Raw genomic sequence first — 24644 nt, forward strand, 5'->3', positions numbered from 1 at the left:
TTTGATATCACTTAAGTAAAAGCACACAATTTTTTACGGTTGAATAAAAAGATATTGTATTATATCCTGGGATACTTTTTTTATTTTTCGGTAATTTGATAGCCATTGCACGCGGCTTCCCATACTTTTTCAGTCATTTGAAACGTTTAGACAGTTAAAATATGTCAATAATTTTTTTTTAGTCACAAAGATTCAATTTTTTTCAACAAACTTTATACGTTGATTATTTTTCTAGCCGGCCATTTTCTTTTCACCCTCACGCTCTAACCCTACAGCGCTAAGCCAACCCCTTGAGCGTTAAATTTTGTAAAAAAAAAAATTAAACTCATTTCAGTGCAATCAGATAAACAAATTCGAAGGATTAATTGCTCTAAATAAAAGAAATAAATAAAAAGTTTGCAACCTTGCCCCAGTGGCCTTGCGATAAAAAATCATCTGCTTTGATTACCGAAAAATAATTGCCTAAGGTCATTTAATAGATTGAATGAAATCACCGAATTTAAATTTACGAGTTTCAAACAACAGACTTGTATCTACATCACGAGATTACAATTAACAATAAGTATTGACAGACCTATTGAATAAGAAGCTTAAATATGATAATATAACATATTAAATTAATGTCAATCATTAATTATTAATTTGTACAAAATTGTCTTAATCGGCACACGCTATTCGGTATCCGAAGGTCGGTACGATAAAAAATAACTTCTCGAAATTCGATAAAATATTTCTTTGATTTTTTTATTTCTTAAGAAATATTTGCAAAGAATTTTACTTTAGTTTTTTTTATCAATTAATGAAATAATGAGAATTTTTTAAATTTTATTTAACAAAAAAATTAGTTCCAAAAAATAATTTAAAAAAAAAATTAGATTTTTAATTTTTTTTAATTTTTAAATGTCAATTTTTTTTCCTAATTATTTTTTCCATAATTTACTTGTTAAAAAAAATTCTAAAAATTTTTTTTTGTAGCTTTGAAAATTTTTTCAAGTTCAGATTTTAATTTTTTTTGTTTCTGTTTTTAGCTAGCTTTTCAGAAAGAGAATAAAGGGATGCCCGTAATATCGTGCTCGGGGCAATATCGTATTGATTGCGGACTAGCCGTGCCCCCGAGAACACATTACATGATTAAACCACCCCATGGCACCGTGGCGGGGTTGAGTGTTAGGCCGGCCTTGCAGCACTTACCTTATTAAAATATCCGACGAGTCGACGTAAGGGCCTTTTAACAAAAAGAGCTTAGCTTCTTTATAGGTAAAACAGTCCTTATCTCTTCTGGTCTATATTTATCAACAAAAAGCCAAACAAACCGCGTGTCAACTCGCCCTTCGGATTACAATACAAACCACTATGGCTTTTTTATTAATTATTTATTTATTAAATTTAAATTAACAAAACTTTGAAAATTTTTAGTAAATAAATTCTTAATTTTTTTATTAAAAAATAATTTTTTTTTTTTAATTTTATCATTATTTATTTTTATATTTAAATTTTACTAAAAAATATTAATTTATTTGAAAATAAAATTAAAATTAATTATTATTAAATTTTTATAATAATTTTTTTTTGAATAATAAAAAAAAATATCAAATTGTTAATTTAAAATTAAAAAATAAAAATATGTTTTAAAATAATACAGCTTTAAAAACAAAATATTTTAATGAAGAAATTTCACTAACTAATTAAATAAATTTAGCGAATAATATAAAACAAAGTTGACAAAAAGCTAAATTAAAAATTTGATGAATAGTCTTAATAAAAATAAAAATACAAATTGAGCGTGTCTAATACACTTAAATCCTTATAGTCGGTGAGTGAAGCAAGAAAGTGCTTACACAAATACAGAGATATAGAGCGGCAGATCCTGAGTGAGATCCTGATCCTCGATCTTAAAAGTTGAATGCGAAGGCAGAGCTCTGTTTGGACTTGAGTGTGAGTTTTTTCAAAGACGCACGACCAAATTCCTCGGTAGCTCGTTTATCGAGTGGAATCGATTTTTGTCGTTAAATTATTTCTCGAATCCGACTTACCGAGACTCCAGAGACCGGGGAGGAGTGAGTATCCATCACTTCTTGCTCGGATGTCTGATATCTCGCTCGGAGATTCCATATTTCAGCTTTCTGCTGAATTTTTCTCTTGATCCATGTTTTCTGAGCGCATTCCTCAAAACTCTCCTCCTTATAAATATATAATATAAATAATATAAAGTTTCCCCGCGCACGGAAACTTGAAACTCGCCTTTTCAGTCCGCCTTTCTGCCAGGTAATTATTATTACATTACCATATATACATAATGAATTTTAATTATTCTTAAACAAGGTGAATGAGTCTCAGTCTCAGTCTCCGTCGGAATTCATTAGGATTAGATCTATCCATCTGCTGTCTTAATAATTGATAATTAATTACCAACGATTAATATTAAACCAAAATCAGGCGCCGGTACTCGCGTTATTCTCGTTAAATATTTATGTAAATATGGATAATTTTGATACTCAGTAATTTAACTCGGTTTTAAAGGCCTCAGGCACTTTCCAGTCTCGGCTATATAATCGCACGGTTTTACTCCTCTTCGGTGTGCATAATTAACCAACTCCTTCGACCTTGCTCCACTCACCGAGATTGAGAGGATGAATAAGTCACATGGACAGGTGGGTGAATTACGTCGCGATTTTTTAATTTTATCATTGTTTACTTTTACTTTTATTCTATGCAATAAATTATTTAATTTTTTTTTAAATAAATAAATTAATTATTTATCAATTTATTTAGAGAAAAAAATTATTATTTAATTTTTAATAAATTTTTTTTTGAAAAGAAAAAAAAAAAAAAAAAAAAAAATTAAATTTTATTTAACAAAAAAATTATTTTTTAATTTAAAATAAAAACTTCTTATTAAAAAAAAAAAATTCACAACAAAATTTAAGCAATACTTAAAAATATAATTTTACGACACAAAATTGGAAAAAAACTTTATCTAATGAATCTTAGATTAGAAATTGATAAAAAATATTTTTTCAATCCTATTTTACTTCACCGTTGATAAAAAACGAGCCTCAATAAAGTATAAAAAAAAATTGATATCACAAAAATATAATTTGACTTTAAAATTGGCGAAAAAAAAAAAAGTGTCTTTAAAATGTGACTGCAAAAATAGTGAGCGGGAATTTGACCCTCGGTGACAAAAACTAAAAAATAATTTAGAAAATCGCGTGTAAAAAGCTGGGGTATGTCGCGCTGAGAATGCGAAACACTTAGCACATTTTCACGCACTGAAGATACGAGTTTATTTTGCCGGTACACGCTCATAAATACACGGTGTGTATGTAGTGTGGTGTATGTGGTGTGCATGCTTCCAAACTCGACCAACAGAAACCGTGTACAGCACAAAGTAATCGTGCATTATGTATCACATACGAGCAGTAAAGTACGGCAATCTGTTGCACCCTTAGAAATTTTTCTTTACATACTACACGCACACACTCACACCTTGCTATCCTGAGTATAAATTTCCCGTAGGTTTATGCGCTTTTGCTTTATGTTCGCAAAGTTGGCAATAAATATAAATACCAGGTTCGTAAAATATTAAATTTTCATTACTCTGAAAATGTTACAGACAAAAGTAAATATTTGTTTAGTCTTATTTTAATATAAATATAAATAATATAATAAGTGTTAATAGTCAAAGTTTGAGTTTCATCATTGGTTGATAAAAAATTCTATTTTATTTTGTGTATCTATCGTCTACTTTTTCTTATCACCAGATAAACTCGAACAAAATCTTAGACACTACTGAAATCCATAACTCCATTTTATCATCACTTATTATTTTTATCTTACGGTAAACAATATAACTAGCGATCAGATTGTGTCTTAATATAAACATCTTGAAATAATATTTTGTCCCTAGAATCAAAAGGGTGTGAAATAAAATAGTTCACTAAAAAATAAATATTTGATTCAAGAAAAATATTTTCGTTCAAAGTTTCCTACATTGAAAAAAAAAATTCTTGACTGGAGTGTAAATTTTCTTGGCTCAAAAAAATATTAAGGTCAAAGTTTTTTTGAGCTAAAAAAATTTCTTCTTGCTCCAAAATAATTTTTTGTCTTCCTTAAAATTTCCTTAGCACAAAAAATTTGTTTTTTTGTTTTGAGAGAAATTTAATTTGAATTAATTCAAATAATTTACCAATTAAAAAAATTGAATTAAAATTTATCAAAAAAAAAAAATTTGGACATATTTCTAAAATAAATTTTATAAATTTGCAACCTTGCCAAATAAAAATGTAAAATTTTCCTTAATTATTTCTTACCTTCGAGATGTTTGTTGCGGGCGAGTAGCGACAGCAAAACATCGGGATTAGGCGGCGCATCTGAATCAGGTTCGCGGTGGTGGCCCGCCGGTAGAGAGGGCCCGAGGGGCAGCACCACGTCGGGAGACCGAGGCATGTGGACCGCCGGCGGAAGGGCCCCGATGAACCCCGCGGGGTGGCTCGGTGGGGCCCCGATGAAACTGCTCGCGGGGTGGGGGATGTGACCCTGCGGAGCATTTGCGCTCGGCTGCTGAACCGCTGCAGACATCGACAAATCAACTCCGCCAAGTAGCACCGGGCGGCATCCGCCGCCTACACCGCCTCCGCCACCGCCTGACACCGCCGGGAGGATTCCACCACCTCCCGGCAGTGGTGCGTACGGCAAATACAGCTCCAGTATAATTATTACTTTTAGAGTTTTAAATTATCGACCAACGCCAGGAGACTGTCATTCAATTATTTTTCTATTACTTTTATTATTTGAAGTGTAATTGTCTTTTTTTGTAATTATTTCTTCAATTCATGTTCAATTTTTTTTAATTAATATTTTTTTTCAGGTTCTTAGATATTCTTTTTATAATTATTGCAGGTATTAATTTTTATTATTTCTTCATTTCATATTAAATTTCTTGTTATCAATTTTTTTATGATAAATATTTTGAAATTATTATAATTGATGTTAAAATTAACAAAAAAAAATTTTTCACACCAATTGTCTTCTTTTTAAATAATTATTTTTTCAAAATAATTTTAATTAAATTATTTGTATTTTTTTTTTTTTTTTTCCCTATGAACCTGCGTTAAAAGTCACAATAATCCAACTAAAATAATTTTTCCATCCAAAAAAACTCCACTTTAAGTCAATAACTAAAAAAATTTCCACTGTACACAACACAGTAAATAAAGGTTTCCAATTAACATTAATTATCACACACAAATAAAATTTCCAAGCGAATAGAACAATACCCTTGGTGTCAACTGACAATTCTATTCCGGATTTCTGTAAATAGCCGAGAATCCATAATCCATAAAAGTAAAAACAGAGCTCTAATTAAAACTAATCGAAAAAAAAAAAAAAAAAGTAACCGATTAAATAACAATAAATCGCCCGGAGGGCAGTCGCGTCCGAGCGGGCCCAGAGCCAGCCACGCACTCGATAACTAAACTACAGCCGTCGGTTATGCGTTACGTTTCTCCTTATCAGGCTGTTCGCGACTCCCAGTTTATCTCGACCATAACCTTGGTCTACCACTTAAATAATAACGATCAACAAAATAACAACTGAAAAATAAATAAATTAAAGATAAAAATTTTTAAATAAAAAATGCACACCACAAAGCACAGATTGTTCTTTAGCCCGTTGATGGTTGATCAACACAAGTCGGCTCTCGGGAAATGAATCGGCAATAGTAATCGGGAATAAAAGTCCCAAGTTGGTTCCTCGTAGGCCGAAGCCCAGTGTCGCGTTTGATCCATCCGCGGGTGATCATATACTATCATACATTATTATAGTATAGTAATAGTAGTCGCGGAGAATCGGCAGAAGCTTTTTGCACGCGTGTCAATGTAAATTTACAAACTCTCGAGCCGAATCCGATGTAAATTGTCGGAGTAGATATTCCTGATCCTGATGATGGCTAACTGGTGGAGGATATGCTCGATAGGGAGAAAGTAGACGGAGGACCACGGGCTGGATTGAAAAAACAGTTACTACTATTGTGGTATGAATTTCTTCGGTCCTTTTGCGGATCCTCTTTCGTGAAACTCGCCGGCTCTGTAAGAAATGAGAAGCCCGGATTCCGTGACTTCGAGGATGAGACACGATCAAAACCATTCGTATTGGTATCCGACGAGTATCAAACGCTTATTTATTTTACTCCTTTTGTCGATGGATCCTCCGTTTTTTTTCAGCGCTTGATTCACTAAACATTTTTACAACGCATTTGTTGTTGGTTAATTTTTGTTTTATTTTTACTTTTTGCGGTAGTAAACTTTAACTTTATTTCTTCAACATTTACTTCTTCTTTCTTCAGTTCCTTTGTTTATTTATTTATTTATTTATTTATTTATTTATTGGTTACTCTTAATTATTTCAGGGACTTTAAGTAACGGGGAAGTTTTGGCGAGGATTCACTGATAAGACCGCACTGATAAACCGGCGCACGATGACCAACAGCACTAGGCATTAGATTGTCAGAGGTAGTATATATAAGGGCCTCTCGGAGAGAGTTCTGCGAGTGAGGGCTTGAGGGTGTGAAAGACCCGCCGGAATTACGTGAATGCTTCTCTTCTTTTGCGGGAGGAACGGAGAAGAGAGGAATTCAGTAGGGGTTAAAGCTTCCACCAACCCCAAATCATCGCTACCACCACCCGGGGATAGGTGGGGATCTGCCACCCCCATGCACGCTTGCGCTTTTTGTCTTCGAGCTTGCCCTCGATGGAAACTTTGCTTTTGGAGAAATAGGGGAAATTTTAGTAAGAAAATTAAGGAAATGTTGTCGTGGATTTGTTTCTGGCCAGTGATTGTTAATTGGGGGAGGATTTGGGAATTAGCTAGTTGATATTGAGGAAGAACTAGCAATGATAGGTGTAGCTTTAGTATGTTAAAGCGTTGAAAGGCAAGCGTGCGGCGCCGTGGCTTAGTTGGTTAAAGCGCCTGTCTAGTAAACAGGAGATCGAGGGTTCGAATCCCTCCGGAGCCTCAGTCGCTTGGTCGATTATTTTTTTTCCTTATTGCTATAGTTTTTACAGTAAAATTTACTAATGAGGTAAAGTCACAAAAAAAAAAAAAAAAAAACACAAAGTTACTTTATAAATTGATTTTTTTATTATAAATTTCAATTACAATCTATTATTTTATAACAAAAAAATATTTTTTTTTGAGTTTATGTACATGGTTGTTTAATCGTCCTATTGCCATAATTTCGTCCTTAATGATCTGAATGCTCAGACTTCATAAATTGATGGATAAAAAATTTTAATTAAAAATTAAGCGAGAAAATATTTTTAAAAATTAAAAAAATTTTAAAACTACGAAAAAAAAATTGATAAATTTTTTAGGTCACTTTTTAACCACAAGTTTAATTATTAATTTCGGTTAATAAAGAGTCAGATAATTTTCCCATTTATAAGGGTTAAAAAAAAGTTTTCCAATAACCGAGCAAAATAATTCCAACTCGTCTAAAATTTAAGACTAAAGTTTCCAAAAGTTTACCAGCCGTTATAATGTTTTTTATTTTTATTTCTTTTATACCAGAAGTTTTTAAAAGCTCAGCTTGCGGTTCAGCGTTTTTAACCCCAAAAACTCAACAAAAGTTGTAAATTTTTTTTTATTAATTCTTACAACCTAAAAAAACTTTGGGGATACACGATAAAATTAACATTATTTATTCAGCTTGATATATATATATATATATATATATATATATATATATATATATATATATATATATATATATATATATATATATATATATATATATATATAATATTTTTTAATTAACAAAAGTAATATATAAATAAGAATTAATAAAACAAATGTAATCCCAATGAAATTCAATAATAAGATACCGTTAAATCTTGTTAATAATTTTCCAATTACTCAAGTAATAAGAAAATGCAGTTTTAACGAGGCAATTACAAATATAGTATCGATAATAATACGACCGTTGAATATCTGGCATTAGCAATCCGTTTATTGATGATAAGTAAAGGATTATTAAGAAGGAGATAACGTGATGAGTAAAGTGAAGATCCACGGAAATAGAATAAAAAATGAAATGAAACAAGGCTCGAGTAAATCGATTAATCGGTTAAACGGACAAACCCCCCATAAAATTCAATTGTCTTGGTGCCATGCATCTCCCACGTCCTAACCACCCTTATATTTTCATCCCTCTTCTGGTGAACGAACCAAGAGTAAGTTAACTCGAACGATCCAGTAGCGCAGCTATTAAGGTGTCAATTAAATTAGATCATCTAACCGGGGGGTGATTTCATTCGTAAAACCTTTTCTCTCTCTTTCTCTCTTTCTCATTCATTCACCCTCATTCATTTATCTCCGCACTATTTATAGGGCATGTCGCCTGCTAAGTAGCTCGTGTGTTTATTTTCATGCCGATAGACACACCGTTCAGATGATCAAACTTTATCAAACTGAGTTTAAAGTGTCAAATGTGTTTCATCTATGTACGCTTGGACGATGACACAATTTATGATTTTTTACTCAAGACATTAATCATTCTACATTTGTCCTTTCAACTGTTAGTTTTGATGAATAATTTAGAGGTTTTTCTTTTTGGTTTATTAAACGGGGGAACAACCCTTCTTTTCTCATTGAATTATAAATGTATACAATGACTATTTCATTCACTGAAAAATCCTTACAGTTATTTTTAAGATCATTTATAATGGTATTATAAAGTGAAGTTTTAAATCTGTGAGATCAAATTTAACACCAAATGTGGTAACTAGTTGATCACTACAACTTCATCCAAAAAATTCCAGAAAAGTCGAATATTTACTTGAAAAGATCCTTCTGACAATATAATATTGATTTAAAGCTCTAATTAATTCTTCTAATCAGTAAATTGAACAATAATTACGCCTTTTATCCAAAACAAATGATTCAGAAAAAGTCAATGAATCCATATTGTCTAATTTATGTGTTCCGATGAATGAAAAAAAAAATTGATAGCCATGCTAACTCAAAAAATAAATAAAATAAACCTCTTTTGGGATAACTGGCATGAACTGAGCAGTGATGACTTATATGTATACATATATAAATACACAGAGTATTGACACTAACTTGCATGAGTTGTTCTGAATCCTGGAAGAGTGAAATCCACCCTACCAATGAATTGAAATGATCATGGCTTCTGGAGTCCGATCATTGCTAACGATAATGGTGGATTAGCAGGCATCTGCCATCTGGCCGAATTTAACCTCTCTTCTTTACACAATCTGTACGGTTTATTTACAGTATCTACACAATTCTTTACCATATACAAAAGAAAAAAAAAAAAAGACTGTTTGATTTCTGTAAATTTATCCACTTAAAAATTATCGTCCAACGCCCAAATAACGTCAAACGACACTAAACATGATTGATCATTTTGTTTACCAACTTTTTACAAAACTTCTTAATGCTGGACCGAAAAAACATAAAATTGATAGATTATGAATTTATTTGGGTACAGTTTAAATTGGATCTTTATAGTACAGCAGCACCGGATATCAAGCGATAGTGTAGGGGACAAGACTTATCTAGGATATACATTTAATTTGGCTGTTAGCCAATTGGCACGATCGACTTAGCCAATTCTCAGAGTATTTAATGGATTTACGGAATATTTAGTAGGGCTTATGGTTTTAAGGCGTTTGGTTTGTGTGTGTGTCGCAGGTGGCTGACACTTGCGTGATTCACATTCTGTGTGGTCACATGCACACCGATACCACTTTACTCTATCTATGTCATAAAAGATATCGTTACCGATATATCGATATAGACAGTCTTCACTATCTCGCATGGTCTAGATGACCCACACAAACATATTAAATTTATTTTATAAAACGTAGTTTTCCTTTTCCCTTTTAATATCTTTACGCATATCCACCTATTCTTTAGACTCGTTTTTAACTTGACACTTTTATATCCCACATATTTGATCAATTTGTGGCCAACATCCAAAATATTCACATGTTCAGATTTACGATTATTACTTTAAATACTGATATATTTTTAGTGGAAAAATTTATTACAATTTTCGAATAAAAACTGTAAATTTTCATAATTATAATTCCGTTTTCCATTTTGTTTTTAATTTATCAAAGTAATAAATAAATTTCAAAAAGTCAATTCTATTTTTATAGTCAAGAAAAAATAAATTTCTCCCATTAACACAACGAACATTTTTATTTATTGTAGCTTGAGTAATATAAGGCATTAAATTACTCTAACGACCATTTTTTACGGAAGCCTTATCATCACACTGTTTTCTGGCCTAGTTTTATTACACTTGAAAGCAAAACATACTAATAAAAATACTTAACTCTTGATACATTAAATGACGTACGCTGCGACCAATTATTTTCAAGTTATTTATAAAAAAAAAAAAAATCGATTAGATTATTTTTTTTGTTCCAAGAAAAAAAAGAATCAGGGGGCACCCGGGTTTGAACCGGGGACCTCTCGATCTGCAGTCGAATGCTCTACCACTGAGCTATACCCCCAATGTTATATATCGGCAACGATGGACTCTCCTATAACCAGCGAGTGTAGTTCGAGTGTTTGCCTCTCTTTTCGATAACAAAAGTGAATAAAGGACGCGAATTATAGAAATTGAGAATGTAAATGTGCAAATAAAAATTGTTTTACGGTCGTATGAATACTGATAAATTGCAAACTACGTATCAGGATGATCTCAATATCAATAATGGACTGGTCGACAGGTTTCACTGAAGTTTGCCGAATCGACCACTAAATACAAACACACTCGTAGCCATGGAAAGATAAATACGGGGCGCTTATATCTAGTACTTTTGAGTGCTCGACAAAGGATAGAAATCATTTTATCATCTCTGCTGTGCTCTGTACTTTGATAAATATCCCAATAAAGTAAACACAACAAATATATGGAAGAGTATACACACTCAACAGATATAGTACTAGTCTTGTAAAAAGTTATCTGCTGAAACAGAATAAATATAATCATAATTGCCGCAATAATAATTTTTCAAACGAATGTAACTGAGCCAAGTCAAGTAGACTGAAATATGACAGATGAATTCGTATTGATCACACCTCACTGAATAACGCTATTAAATCATACACGTCATTTAATTTTATTGGGTCTTATAAGCTCAAGCTTTCAGCTGTAAATTTTCAAATTTATATGCTTGTTTTCAGTTCATAATAATTTTTCAATATGCTGGAGTTTTGAAGCAAAAATATTGTTAAAGGGGCTTTACGGACTTGAAATTTTTTTAAGTATATTTTGTCGATTGGCATTAACTATTTCTTTCTTGACTGACATTATTCTCTGTAATTAGTAATGATAATATAGAATTGCCACTCAATAATCTGACGGATAATATCTTACTGACGGATAATTAGTCGAAGACAGACATTTTATGAATAATTACTTATTACCGTCACCTTAGATTTATTATGATCAATCCACTCAGCTTTGTATGCATAATCCTCCAGCGTCTAGACACTGGACGTATTTATTCTTTCATCACCATTAATACTTGAATTATTTCCAACGAATAGCAAAAATTTGTTGGCTTAACAATAAAAAAATTCAATCTTCCTGTTTACTTATCCCAGCAATTCAATCGTTTTCTTCATATATTGATGATACTAATATATGTATAAATATATATTTTTTCCTGACTATAGTAATCTCGTCGTAGAATTGTTGAGTGTATAAACATGACATTACCAAAATTAAAAATAAAAGTTTACAAATCAAAATAAAAAACAAACTATTGTTTATGAAAAAAGAATTTTAATCTAATAAATGGAGTCTTTGTTCACCAGCAAACATAAACAACAATATCCGACCCCGATTACATTAATTATTACTTATATAAATTACTAATTGGGATTGTTTATTTGGCATAAAATATTTATAGGAACCGTAAATTGGTATTGGTGCCAGACAAAAATGACTACCAGCAAATACGTACCATTGAATTTTTGATAACCATAAATTGATGGTTAATGCTTGAATTGAAAATGTATTGAGAGTTTTTTTACGAATATTGTTTGATATAAATTTATTAATTATTATTTATATTTGTTTACACGGCATTCGGATGATCCCGAGGCGACATATCAATGTCACCCTTCAAAATCCTGACGTAAAACGCGTAACTCGCTGGTACATCAATGTGGGGTGGCTCTCTGTGGGACAAGATTTATTTATTGACAGAAGGCGGTGCGTGCAAGTCAGAGGGGGTGCAGAGGTGGAGGACAACAGCATAAAAAGGGATCTATTGTTCGCCAAGTTCTGTTTACGTTGATTAATTGCATCATCTTTTACCTCTGTATGTGTATACAGATATATATTTTTGAGCCACATTAGCATTGTGAGTTTGTCTGCTCTCTGTAAGCATTCGGAAGCCCACCCCACAGTTTTTTAACCTGCCCTGATATCTCTTTTAGGCATCTAAAAAACAAAAATTACTCAATAAGGAGCTCTGCCATGATACATGAGGTATTTTAGTTACTTTTGGGAGGTGTTTTGTAATTTATATATGAATTTTAAGTTTGGGGATTTTATTTATTTGATTGTTTGTTCGTCGACAATGATCAAAAAGCATGTGTGGCTTAGTCATGGTAGCATATGGTGGAGTCATGAAGTCACTAGGTGGTCTGGTAGTATATTATCGTACCTGTCGTCAAGCTTGCTATTGTAGAAGGCACTACTCTTCATTATTTGTCAACAGTCTGTTGTTTATTTATTTTTTTTTTTTTTTTTTACTTTTTAGATGTCAAAGATTATTCTAATGTTGTAAATACATTTTAACGATTAATTTCTTTTTCTTCAAATGGGGACAAGAAGAATTATTGCTGGTAAATTGATGTTAGGTTTCACTCAAAAGTCAGTTTTCAAAATTCAATTGATGGGTTGTAATAAAAACCACATTTTCATGTGCTCAATAACAGTTTTCATAAATCATGTTTGATTGATTTTCTGCGAAACTGTAAACTAACGTTTACAGTTCAGTCTCTGTTATTTGTACATCCATTTCAAATTAAGCAATTTAAAAGAATCAGAAAAAATAATTGAAAATTACGTTTTGCAGATTTTTCAAAAGCGGCTAACTCTTTAAAAATATAAACATTGATAATTAAAAATTAACGTGACGAATAGACACCGCGACACGAATTATCCGTTAGTTACAAGGCTGGTGCGGGTTGTTGTTTGAAATTGACAGACCAACGAATCATTTGTTACCCTCTTGCCTATCTGGATAAAAGTCCTGAGAGAAAAAAATGCAGTATTCCCCAACCAAAGGTTGCTTTCCATTCCTGTCGCGAATTAATCCATCAAAACACCCGCCGCTGTACACCAACAAGTCAGAGTCACACCCCCGTGCTTTTTTATGCTCGAGTCCAACAAACTACAACGCGCTGTTAACTCCATACATGTATGAATAAATGTTGAATATACGGTTGTATGCTGTATCTATGAACATGAACTAAATGTTCTGCGGATAGGAGAAATTCTGGAATATATCAGCGGTGTTGTATCACTTTATCGTCGTAGTTGGGTTGTTGGAACTGTTAACGCTCTCTGGAGTTTTGTTATCCGATGATTTATCTTTGCCTGAGGTCTTATAAAATTATTTATCGTCGGGATTATTAAACAAACTTTCTATTTATCGAAAAAAAAAAATCGATTTTTTTCTAATCAAAGTTCCTTAAATTTAGGTAAAACTTTTTAAGAAAAAAAATTTATTAACAGATTAAATTCATCAATAAATTTTAAGTAATATTCTATTAAAATATTTAACTCTTTTAGAATGAGTAAAAAAAATTTTTTTATCAGACAAAAAATTCAATAAAGAATTTTTCATTTTAGCTTGAAAATTCTATATTATGTTTAAATTCATTTATGACGCAGCTTACGCCGGGTACTACAAAAAATAGTAATATAGACTCATCAGATGTTCCCCTCCACGGAAATCTTTAGTAAAAGGCGAAAGATTTATGCGTGTTGTTGAAGGGAAACCAGAGTAACTAAATCAGTCCCAAAAATAGCTTTTAACAATTCTGAGCCAAGTGTACTCAAACGAACTAAATTGACAACTCTACGCCACCTGTCGGCGCTCACTGCCATCAATTCTCTCTCTCTCTCTCTCTCTCTCTCTCTCTCTCTATCTCTATCACAGCCCTTAGCTCTAAATCCCTTTTAATTCATCTTATTACACTAACAATGCTTCTGATAAAATATTCTATCTTGCAGAATATAACATTATATCAAGCACTCAGCATACTTGAACACTCAAATCCGTGTCATCGTACGATTCATCTCATCATAATACAAATTTAATATAATTTCACGAAGATATTCCGCACATGTATGTCTATATAATATCTATAATGGTCGGGTTAAACCGAGTGACACCCTAACCGCATCTTCACTTTCCAGTAATTATCCCTCCATTCGCGAACTCCATTAAGTCCTCTCATTCAAGACTCGATAATTTGATAAGATCTATTCCGACCTGTTACATCCATTACCACATGAAGCACCTCGACACGCTTAATATTTAATAAATCCCTTATCCATCTCTTATCATAATTGGTCGATTTTAAAATACATTCCTTTGTTTATTTATTTATCATTGAAAAATAAAATAAAAAAAGGATTGATAAGTGCGGGTGTGGTATTCGCATCAGTTCGATGTCTCTCGACATGTTCGCGAGCATTCGCGAGTACAGCTAAAGCGTGGGATCAATATAAACGATGAGACTGCTTCAGCTCATCTTTAAGCGCCGCCCGACAGGATTCCAGCGGACCAATGACTGTCCGTAGTTCTCCTGGTGGTAACCAATCCCATCGCTGCATTGATTTTTCGCGACACTCTTTTTTTATTTTCAAAAATGTATTTCTTCGCGCAGGCGGTTGTCGTTTTTGCTTGTAACTGATCATACATACACACAGATAGTATAAATGTATACATACACATCGGTTACTTGAGAATGAAAAGCGAGAGGCCGGAGAAAAGAAGAAAGAGGAGAATCGATGAGTATGAGGGCGAGAATCGAGGGGTAAACAAACCTCTATTTCTTCATCCTGCTTCTCCACTCTCACTTCTGTTATCAGCTGTCTCTTTTTCAATCATAAAATCCACGAGTTGACGAGTGAAAATAACAATAAAAAAAAATTCTCCTAACCCGCAAGTTCATTTTCTCCACTCATTGCACGCCATCTAATGCCGGCATGTATACATAACATATATATATATATATATATATATATATATATATATATATATATATATATATATATATATATATATATATGTATATATTGGGATGGTTAAAGGACAGACTTAATATTCGGTGGTTATGTGTATTTTTTATCACCCTTACTTTCGCTTTTTCTCCATGTTTTTTACAACTTATCTTGCTCTTTCATCTTGAAGTGCTGTCTTGGGTTTTAATCTCAAAGGTCGACTGAACATTTTTCAAATATTTCATGGTTCATGGTTGAAGAATAAAAAATGGGTAAGATAAAAATAAGAAATAATAAAAATGAAGATGCTTTTTTTGTTTGTTTTTTTCTTAGATTTCGTGTTCCGTAGTACGCAACTAATGAAAAATTTTTTTTTTTTTTTTTTTTTAATTTTTTTTTTAAAAAAAAAAGCACAGGCAAGGGTAAATATGAAAAATTATATACAAATAATCTTTAGCCGTAGTTCAAACAGAAAAGGTAATTTACGCACTTTAAAATTCCTACTGCGAGATTGCTGTATAACTGAAATATAATGTGATATTATACATTTAATATATATATATATATATATATATATATATATATATATATATATATATATTTTTAAGCCAACTTCCGAGATCTGGATAGTGAATTTATTATGAGACAGTCTGCGTTTTATAGTTCACACAGGGAATTCGTTAAAAATTGCCCGAGAATTTTTGATCTGCCTTGGGCGGTTTTAATTTTTTCCGACATTCTCAACTTCATTTTTACAAGTCAATATTTACTGTTCCAAGTTTATTCATTTAATTATTGCAAGTTATCCGGTTAACTGTTATAAGATTCTTCGCAATTGAAAAATTTTAAATATTTTTTTTTTGTTAATAATAATCATTTATAAAGATGAAAGTAGTTTTTTTCAATTATGAAAAAAAATTTATTAAATATTTTAGAAATTGAAAAGAAATAAAAAAGTATTTTACATAAAAATTGATTAATTAATTTTCACTTATTTTTTGTGTCACTTTCGCCAATGTATAGAATAAAATTCAATAATATAGTGACAAATTGACTTGACGTGTAAATAATAAATGTAATTAACCGAGACCTTGATACTAAAATAGAAGAACAATCGAGCGTTGCCTTTCACTTGAAACACATTAAGAACAATAATCATCACAGATATTGAAGCACTTATAGATGATTATTTCGACCTTACATATTTTAAAAACTTATAAGTAAGTAATTTTATAAATAAATAAATTAATTTATTTATAAACTCACCAAGTTTAAGAATATTTATAAATAAAATTTAACGGCAATGATAACAGAGAAAAAAAAAAAAAGGCCGAGTATTAAAACATAAATAACTCGCAATAAACGAGTTTCATCAGGCAAAAAATCTCGTATTCGCATCCCAGAATATACGGTCCATAACCATAACTGGTCGCTCGTCATTTCCCGATGTTGTGTATAATACATGGCAAGAGTAGAGAGTGTAGAGTAGAATACAAGTTGAGCTTTTCTTGTAGGTTGTGTCTGGTACGTGACACAACCCGCCGTTGCGTCTACGTCTACATCTACATCTACACACTGTCTAAAGAGGGTATAAAGAAATGTCATTTTCTTATTCGCTCGCTCCGGCCTCATCATCCCCGAGCAGACCCTCATCGAGAACATTTTCGTCTTCATCCTCATCCTCGGGAATTGTCCAATGAGAAAGTTCAGGGTTTACGACGACTCGCGGTGGGAATACAAATTCCTCTGGGTTTATTCCGCAAATTTTCTTCGCGAACCATGATTAAGTTTTTTCATTTTATTGTAAAATTTAAGGAAATGATTACTGTTCAAGATTTGATTTTAATTTCATTACTGAAAGAATTATTTATCTCGAATCAGCTAATTTATTTGTCAATGACCTTCGCAATCAAAAGTTCGGCTTGGAAAAAAAAAAAAAAAAAAAAAAAAGTCTAAATTTTCGCAACCAATTTGGAACAAAGTGCTCCATATATAGAAAGTTAATAAGTATGACGGTAACAAATGAGTATAAAAGTAACACGTTTTCAGCGACAGGACCAATTTGGTCTAGCAACCACCAACGCCCTATTGCTTGTCTCATTCTTGAGAATTTACTGATCTGTTCCTTGCAGAATGAGCCTGTAACTATAAACTCTTGCTCGAACAATGCAATGTCGTAGTTTTTGCAAACGATATTTTTTTTCCAGCTCTAAAGAACAAAGAGCGGAATTTCATCGGATATTGAATTATTTGTTTATTTAAAAATAAAACAAAGGCAAAGAGGATTACCGTATCAGGAGAATAAAAGAAAAGTGCTTTGACACGCAGAGAAAAGTTGATCGGGCTTGCGAATTGCACGTTTTCTCTTCTCTTTACTTTACTTTAGCTTGAGAGCCGTGAGCCCACGATGAGATACATTTGTATGGGTGTAGGATGTGTTGCAAGTGTGATGGTGAGGAGAGAATGAAAAGGTATATAGCCAAAAATAAAAAAAGAATATTCGCTAGCGAATAGGAGGAGAAGAGCGAGGTAGATCGCAGTAAATTCTCGGGAAATAGCTCCGGTAATATATAGAGGTGGCTACGTTCTGCATATGTCATCTGGACTTTTCTGCGCTCCTACACTTACTCTCCTTTTTCCTCTTTCCTCTTACTCGGGAAACTCGGCTTATACGCTTCCTCAACCTCTTTCCACCTACTTCACACATCCACACGTACATTATATTACTCACACTGACACTAACCCAGGCTGATATGACTAGAGCGAGCTTTTCTCATTCTATTCGGACCCTCAGTATATTATATATGAATATTTCCACATATATGCGGTTCTTGGCGACATCTTTTCGCTATACTTCGTTGAATTACTGTATTTATATAGTACTAGAAGATTTAAACTCTGTTCTATTACCAGGGATGTTTTTTCTTCTTTTTTAATTCAAATATTTCCAACTTTTAGTCTTTTTTTGTTTAAAAAAATTTTTTATGCATATTATTTAATTAGAAAAAAATTATTTCTCATAAATCAACATGATTTTATCAGTGCAGATCTGGCCAACCTAGAGTATCAATTTTAAAATACAATACATCTGAATTTGGCTTCTTTGGCTCTCAAACGATGAGAGAAACAGCCACACATCGATAGCCAAGAAACTCAAGATGACCATATCAAATTTCTAGGCTTCAAGGTCTATAGTGTGACCCATGTTATCAATATCGACCCATTTTAAACTCTCAAACAATAAAAAAGGTTTCCAAAGTAAGTTATTTCTCAAAAGTCAACGTGACCATAGTTTAGCAAGCTTTCAGATCTGGTGTAAAAATTTCCAAACATCCATATTCAAGTCGTAAGATATCTTTTAAAGTTTCGAAAGATTGTACATTACCGAGTCGTAAAACCGTAAAACGAGTAAATCTTGGCCGAAAGTTACTCCTAGATAGCGTTCGGAAAAGCTGAAGCGAGAGGGCAAGGGTGGATAGCACTGAGTACTGCAGAGACGCAAAAGCCGACGAACTTGGATGCGAAAGTTCGGCACAGCAAGTTCGCAAACGTAGTATTATACATCGCACAGTTCTATCGTGAAAGAGTGTCACGTTTCCATGGCAACTGGACGACTCCGCCTCTCTGGACTCCTATCCCTCGTTCGATATCCCTCTATACAACTATACAGCTGTACAAAACTCTCTTTCATTCTCATCTCTCATCTCTCACACTCTTACTAGCACCCACACCTTCTATATATCCGCGACATCCTCATCGCTATCAATGCTCTACATTTTTCTCCTATCCAACTGAGAATGGAACAAGAGAGACAAGACGGTCTGCACTTAATGTCGCCAAGAAGCCATGAAGCGTCAACTTAAAAACAGTAATCTCTATCGTTATTTTCGCAATATTTAGAATTATTCACGAAACACCGAATATTTCATTTTGAATTAATGTTTAGTTTAATTTTTTTTTCTTCAATGTTTATTTTTACTTTTTCATTTATTATTCCCTCAGTTACTCAAAAAAGTAGTCAGCATGATATCTTGGTAATAAAGTTCGATCGACTACGAATAGAGCACGTTAAGTTTCTGGTCCATAGACCAGCGAGCTTACATTATATTACATTGATATGGTTTTCTCTTTCTTGATGTACTTGTGCTATAGTAAACTCGATACCGAGGAACAGAATGGACGAGGGATCGGGGGTTTAATTTTGTTGAGTGCATCTACGGCTGATCTAAAATTGCGTGTACTCGCATTCATGTATGTACATCTACAAACATATATATACTTACACTAACACACAAAATTACTGTTGTGTAAACGGTATATGCATTTGTATATTTTTCAGACAGTCTATACACGCTATGCAAATGCACCAGCATTTAGGTGACGTAACACCTGTGTACAATGCCGCGAAAAGACAATATGAGAGTCCGAGATAGGTCATGTAGCTTAAAAGCAACCAAGAGCACTTAAAAACTAAAATGTCCTCTTTTAAGTCGGAAAGTATGAAGTTTTAAAGATTGTCTGGGAATTTAGGCCGAAAGCTTTCAATTCGAATAATGTAATTTCATGTTAATACTAATATTTTTTTTTACTTTCAGGATCCTAGATAAAAACATAAGAGATTATGGTGAAAAAGAATTTAAAAAATGGATTTCTTTGTTTTCAAAAGTAGTTAGAAATTTGGAATAGAATACGTTTCACTAATTTGATTTAGAACGGCAGTTTTTGTCTTGTAACTTCTAAACTACTCGACTAATTTGTCTGGAAATTTAATCAAATCAAAGTTCTAAGCACTTGGAATAATAAATTTTATAAAAAAAAAAAAAAAATATTTGGAGGCGCCGGGTATCGATCCCGGTACCTCTCGCATGCTAAGCGAGCGCTCTACCATCTGAGCTACGCCCCCGTTGTACATACACCAAAGCTCGGTGGAGCGGGATTTCAAACGCAGAAATGAGTACTGTGTTAATTGCAACAAATATTTTGAAAAATTACATAATATTTACAATAAAAATAACTAATATGGCCATGGAATTTCTACCTCGACAATGTTTTAATAGTTTCTCAGGAATAAAAAATAATTGACTCATCATTTTACAATTACTTATACAGTTTATGAATGATCGTAAAGCTTTGATAAATATCTCGGTAATTTATTAAGATAATAGCCATGATTCTATTTTTTCCATGATCATTTCAACAATTTATGAATAAATGTTTAATTTAAAACCATACGGGATTTGCTGGTGACTCAATTTCTGAAAAGTTTAATTTTACATAACACCAGGAAATAATTTTAGGATTGAATGTAAAAAAATGCCGGTGTATCGCGATCTAGTCAACAATCTAAATCAGAAATCTTCAGAGCGTAAAAATTTGGCTTATTGATAACCAATAATGGTAATTAGATCCTTTTTTTCGATGGAATATTGTATAGAGTGGTCAATGTCAAGGATAATCGGCAAAAAGCTGGAGCCGGTTAACTCTGGTGCGAGTCCAACCGGTAGCAGCGAAGTACATAATATAATAAAAATTACATAAGTATAAAGAAGTGCCGTCATGCGCGACCAATCAACTGGTACATGTTATAAGGTATGTTCAAGTGATCGCGGAGGCGTGAAAATCCCGTGTTTCCATCGCAACTTCTTTGATCGATCAGGAAGTCATGAATTCTTACATATTATTTCAATTAAATTGAATACCTCTGTACATACCTAGATTTTTTATGTAATAAAATTTCCATTGAATCTGTAATTTACCGTACAATATCTCCTCACACAACCGCTAATCACTTAATCATTAAGTACAGTAATCATACGCTCGACCCAATTAAGACTTCTCATTTAAATATTACGATTTATGTAAACCGTAATCGGCTTTTAATAGACTTCTTTTCTGTTCATGGGAAGATAACTGTTGTTGTTAACGATTCGTCGAGTTTTTCTTGAGAAGAAAGAAGAATTGATCGAACTTGAAGACAAAATCGGTTCATAAATTAGGATATTTTTGATTTTAATTTATATTTTGAAACAATTCTACCTGTTTCATTGAATATTAGAACTAGTTTGTACGTAAGGAATTTTTTTTTCATGAAATCAGTCAATTTATTGCAGAAGTTGAAGTTTTAATTGCTCCCGAGTTTAAAATGGTCAAACGCAAGAAGCAATATTAGGAAATGAATGATAAACGTGGCTGATGAACCAGCTTTTTTAGGAATTAAACTATTAAATGATCTTTTTTGAATTTTATTTCCGTACTATTGGCATCCACACCTACAAGGACATGGTCAAGTACTGCAGTTATTATGATAATAACAATGAAGTAAAAAAAAATATAAAAAAAAAAAATGTGGTGGGGTTTAATCTATTGTCCGAGAACTAATAAACTTTGAAAAAATGAATGGGTATTATATCGAGTGATGGGAGAATTAATATATAAAGCCTGGATAAATTATGAAAAATTCACAGTCTGGAAAAATAGTAAATCTGATTTGTTGGCGATTAGTTGAGCGATAATAAAAATTATTTTGACCTCATTTGGCCGCACTAATAAATAGCAAGTATTTTTATTATTTTTTATATTGTATTATATGATAATTATAATAATAATTATTATATGAATAAAATGAGAATAATTAAATGATTTTTTTTTTTTTTTAGAAGGACGTATTTCTACGTAAACACGGGATAAAAAATGTTGACCGAGATATTTGTTTATTTAAAAAAATAGTATTTATTATTATTTAAATAAAGAGCTGTTGGGACAATCATTGGAGGTGGTAGCGATTTTATATTTTGAATTATTGAAGAGAAAGCCGAGAGAAAGTCGTTTAAGTGGTTGTGTATAAATATCAGTGGGTCCATCCGCAACGATCATTTAGTAAAAGAAAGTTTTTCGATTAACACGCATCTATTTAACAGTGATATTTCATCAGATAAAGAAGATTTTTAAATAATAAAACAATTGAGATTTATTTGTGCGCAAAACAGATCAGTGAATTTTGAAATGGAAGCTAAAGAGTTTAAGGAATTCGCAAAAGCGACTGTTGACAAGATTGTTGATTACAACGAAAATTTGAGGGACAAAAAGGTCTTGCCTGATGTCGAGCCAGGATATTTAAGCAAATTGATTCCCGAAGAGGCCCCTCAAAAAGGTGAATCGTGGCAAGACGTATTCAGTGATATCGAGCGAGTTATTATGCCGGGTGTAAGTTTATTACTATTAATACTTATTCATCTTGTGTGATAATTCTCTAAGTGATCTGATGATAATTACGGTGATGTAGGTAACACATTGGAACTCACCACGTTTTCATGCATATTACCCGACTGCTAATTCATATCCAGCAATTGTGGGTGAATTATTGAGCGCAGGGATTGGAGGTGTCGGATTTTCATGGATCGCATCTCCGGCTTGTACGGAATTAGAAGTTGTTACGATGAATTGGCTCGGGAAAATGCTAGGATTGCCCAAGGAATTTCTCAACTGCAGTGAAGGACCTGGTGGCGGAGTTATTCAGGTAAAAATATCATTTAGATATTATGATGAATTAGTATTATGACTTGAAATTAAAATATTCTGTTCCTAGGGATCGGCAAGTGAAGCAACTTTGGTTGGATTGCTGGCAGCCAAAGAGCGCATGGTGAGACACATCAAGAAAGAAAACCCAGATATGGACGAAGGGATAATAAAGTCCAAATTAGTCGCTTACACTTCGAGTAAGTATAGGATCAATATCAATAGCAACAACAGTTTGAAAAGTACGGTAGTGTATACATTTTTGGTTGTTGCAGACCAATCTAACTCTTCGGTGGAAAAGTCAGGGCTACTCGGGTCGATGCCAATGAGATTGTTGCCAGTAGACGAGAAATGTAGCCTCCGTGGCGCGACTTTATTGGAAATGATGAAAAAAGATCGGGAGGCTGGATTGATCCCTTGTTATATTGTTGCTACTTTGGGAACTACCGGTACCTGCGCATTTGATAACTTGGAGGAAATAGGACCGATTTGCAAAGAGAACAACATGTGGCTTCATATTGATGCTGCTTATGCGGGTATTTATGAGCTTTCAGCTTTGTTATAGTTGATAGTGATAGTAATCATGAATTGATGATTTGGCATGGTATTGATATTTTATTATTTAGGCGCTGCTTTTGTGTGTCCCGAGTACAGACACTTGATGTCTGGGATTGAATACGCTGACTCGTTCAATTTCAATCCTCACAAATGGCTTCTGACCAACTTCGATTGCTCTGCGCTTTGGTAAGTCTCAATTTCACTGGAAGATAGTAAACTGTCAGAATTGTTGACACGTTGAGATTTTTTCAGGGTTAAAGACTCAACAAGTCTCATCGAGGCCTTCAATGTCGAAAGAATTTACTTAACGCATGACAAAGAAGGTTTATGTCCAGATTATCGAGTAAGTTATTTCGAAATTGTCGCAAAGTTGTCATTGGTATGATGTTTAATTGAAATGTACTTTTAGCACTGGCAAATTCCATTGGGAAGACGTTTCCGTGCTCTGAAGCTCTGGTTTGTCTTGCGTTTGTACGGAATTGAGGGTCTTCAGGAACACATCCGGCACTCGATCAACTTAGCCGAGAGATTTGAGTCTCGAGTTCAGTCTGACGACAGATTTGAAATCGTCACTGAACGATCGATGGGTCTCATTTGCTTCAGATTGAAGGTACTTTTGGTTTATACATTATACATGTCATAATCTTTGATTTAAGACACTTTCTTATTTCTTTAGGGAGAAAATTCATTAACGCGGGACCTCTATGACCGCATACTGAAGCGAAAACGCATTTATCTAACGGCAGCCACATATCAAGACCGATTAATCATTCGGTTCGTTGTATGCAGTCGTCTCTGTCTTGAGGAGGACATTGATTATGCCTGGAACGAGATCACAAGCCAAGCTTCTGAAATTATCAATTCCCAGACACATCAAACGGGCATTGAATCCGCCGAAAAGCCTGTCAAAAATCTCGAACACTCGGGAAAACACCTGGGGGCTATAACTGCCCGAATCGAAGGCTTAAATATCAACAAAGCCAAAGTTTCGCAAAAAATATCATGATTTGCTCTTTTTCCTTTCAATTTTTCAAGGCTAGTTCTTTTCTTTTTTATCACCAATGAGTTTTGTTTTCATATTGTTTCGCAAAATTCTTAGCTTTTTAGCACGAATTTATAATGTAATCAGTTTTAAGGTTCCACGAGGCTTTGTAAATATTATTATCCTACTATCGTATGCAATAAAAAGTTTGAAAAACAATAAAAATTGTCTTTTAATTGCATCTTTACCAGAATTTTCATAACTATTTTCATGTGCTAATTTCAATTATCTATAGTCGTT

The 24644-nt window shown here is 32.9% G+C and overlaps 2 protein-coding genes and 4 non-coding genes across 6 annotated transcripts in view; 2 read left to right on the plus strand and 4 right to left on the minus strand.

The window, feature by feature from the left end:
• Positions 1-5473, minus strand: part of Lim3 (Lim3 homeobox protein) — a 28504-nt gene extending 23031 nt beyond the window's left edge. Inside the window, exon 1 of the mRNA XM_074253616.1 lies at positions 4314-5473. Within this exon, the coding sequence (XP_074109717.1) occupies positions 4314-4581 (268 nt within the window). The 5' untranslated portion in view covers positions 4582-5473. The remainder of the gene's footprint in view (positions 1-4313) is intronic.
• A 1468-nt stretch (positions 5474-6941) lies between these two features.
• On the plus strand, positions 6942-7015 carry Trnat-agu (transfer RNA threonine (anticodon AGU)). Its single transcript has one exon. It is a non-coding gene; the product is annotated as a tRNA-Thr (tRNA).
• A 3460-nt stretch (positions 7016-10475) lies between these two features.
• On the minus strand, positions 10476-10547 carry Trnac-gca (transfer RNA cysteine (anticodon GCA)). Its single transcript has one exon. It is a non-coding gene; the product is annotated as a tRNA-Cys (tRNA).
• A 3398-nt stretch (positions 10548-13945) lies between these two features.
• Positions 13946-14067, minus strand: LOC141529249 (U5 spliceosomal RNA). Its single transcript, XR_012479550.1, has one exon. It is a non-coding gene; the product is annotated as a U5 spliceosomal RNA (small nuclear RNA).
• A 6052-nt stretch (positions 14068-20119) lies between these two features.
• On the minus strand, positions 20120-20192 carry Trnaa-agc (transfer RNA alanine (anticodon AGC)). The gene has a single exon. It is a non-coding gene; the product is annotated as a tRNA-Ala (tRNA).
• Positions 20193-21131: 939 nt separating this feature from the next.
• On the plus strand, positions 21132-24569 carry LOC141534048 (aromatic-L-amino-acid decarboxylase). Its single transcript, XM_074253216.1, has 9 exons — positions 21132-21841; positions 21946-22492; positions 22572-22805; positions 22875-23004; positions 23080-23340; positions 23431-23548; positions 23615-23705; positions 23772-23972; positions 24039-24569. Exons 2-9 carry the CDS (start codon positions 22292-22294, stop codon positions 24366-24368), a joined length of 1566 nt encoding a protein of 521 aa, XP_074109317.1. The 5' UTR covers positions 21132-21841; positions 21946-22291; the 3' UTR covers positions 24369-24569.
• The last annotated feature ends 75 nt before the right edge of the window (positions 24570-24644 follow it).

The sequence above is a fragment of the Cotesia typhae genome, unplaced genomic scaffold, assembly GCF_013202065.1.
Source record: "Cotesia typhae breed Kobodo isofemale line unplaced genomic scaffold, CoteBio_Ctyphae contig_11, whole genome shotgun sequence".
Taxonomy (NCBI): domain Eukaryota; kingdom Metazoa; phylum Arthropoda; class Insecta; order Hymenoptera; family Braconidae; genus Cotesia; species Cotesia typhae.

Excerpts from the sequence above, each read along its gene's own strand:
- LOC141534048 (XM_074253216.1), top strand. The coding sequence starts at position 22,292 with ATGGAAGCTAAAGAGTTTAAGGAATTCGCAAAAGCGACTGTTGACAAG. Across the intron at positions 23,549-23,614 it reads TTCGATTGCTCTGCGCTTTG|GGTTAAAGACTCAACAAGTC; the intron begins GTAAGTCTCAAT and ends AGATTTTTTCAG. Across the intron at positions 23,706-23,771 it reads GTTTATGTCCAGATTATCGA|CACTGGCAAATTCCATTGGG; the intron begins GTAAGTTATTTC and ends ATGTACTTTTAG.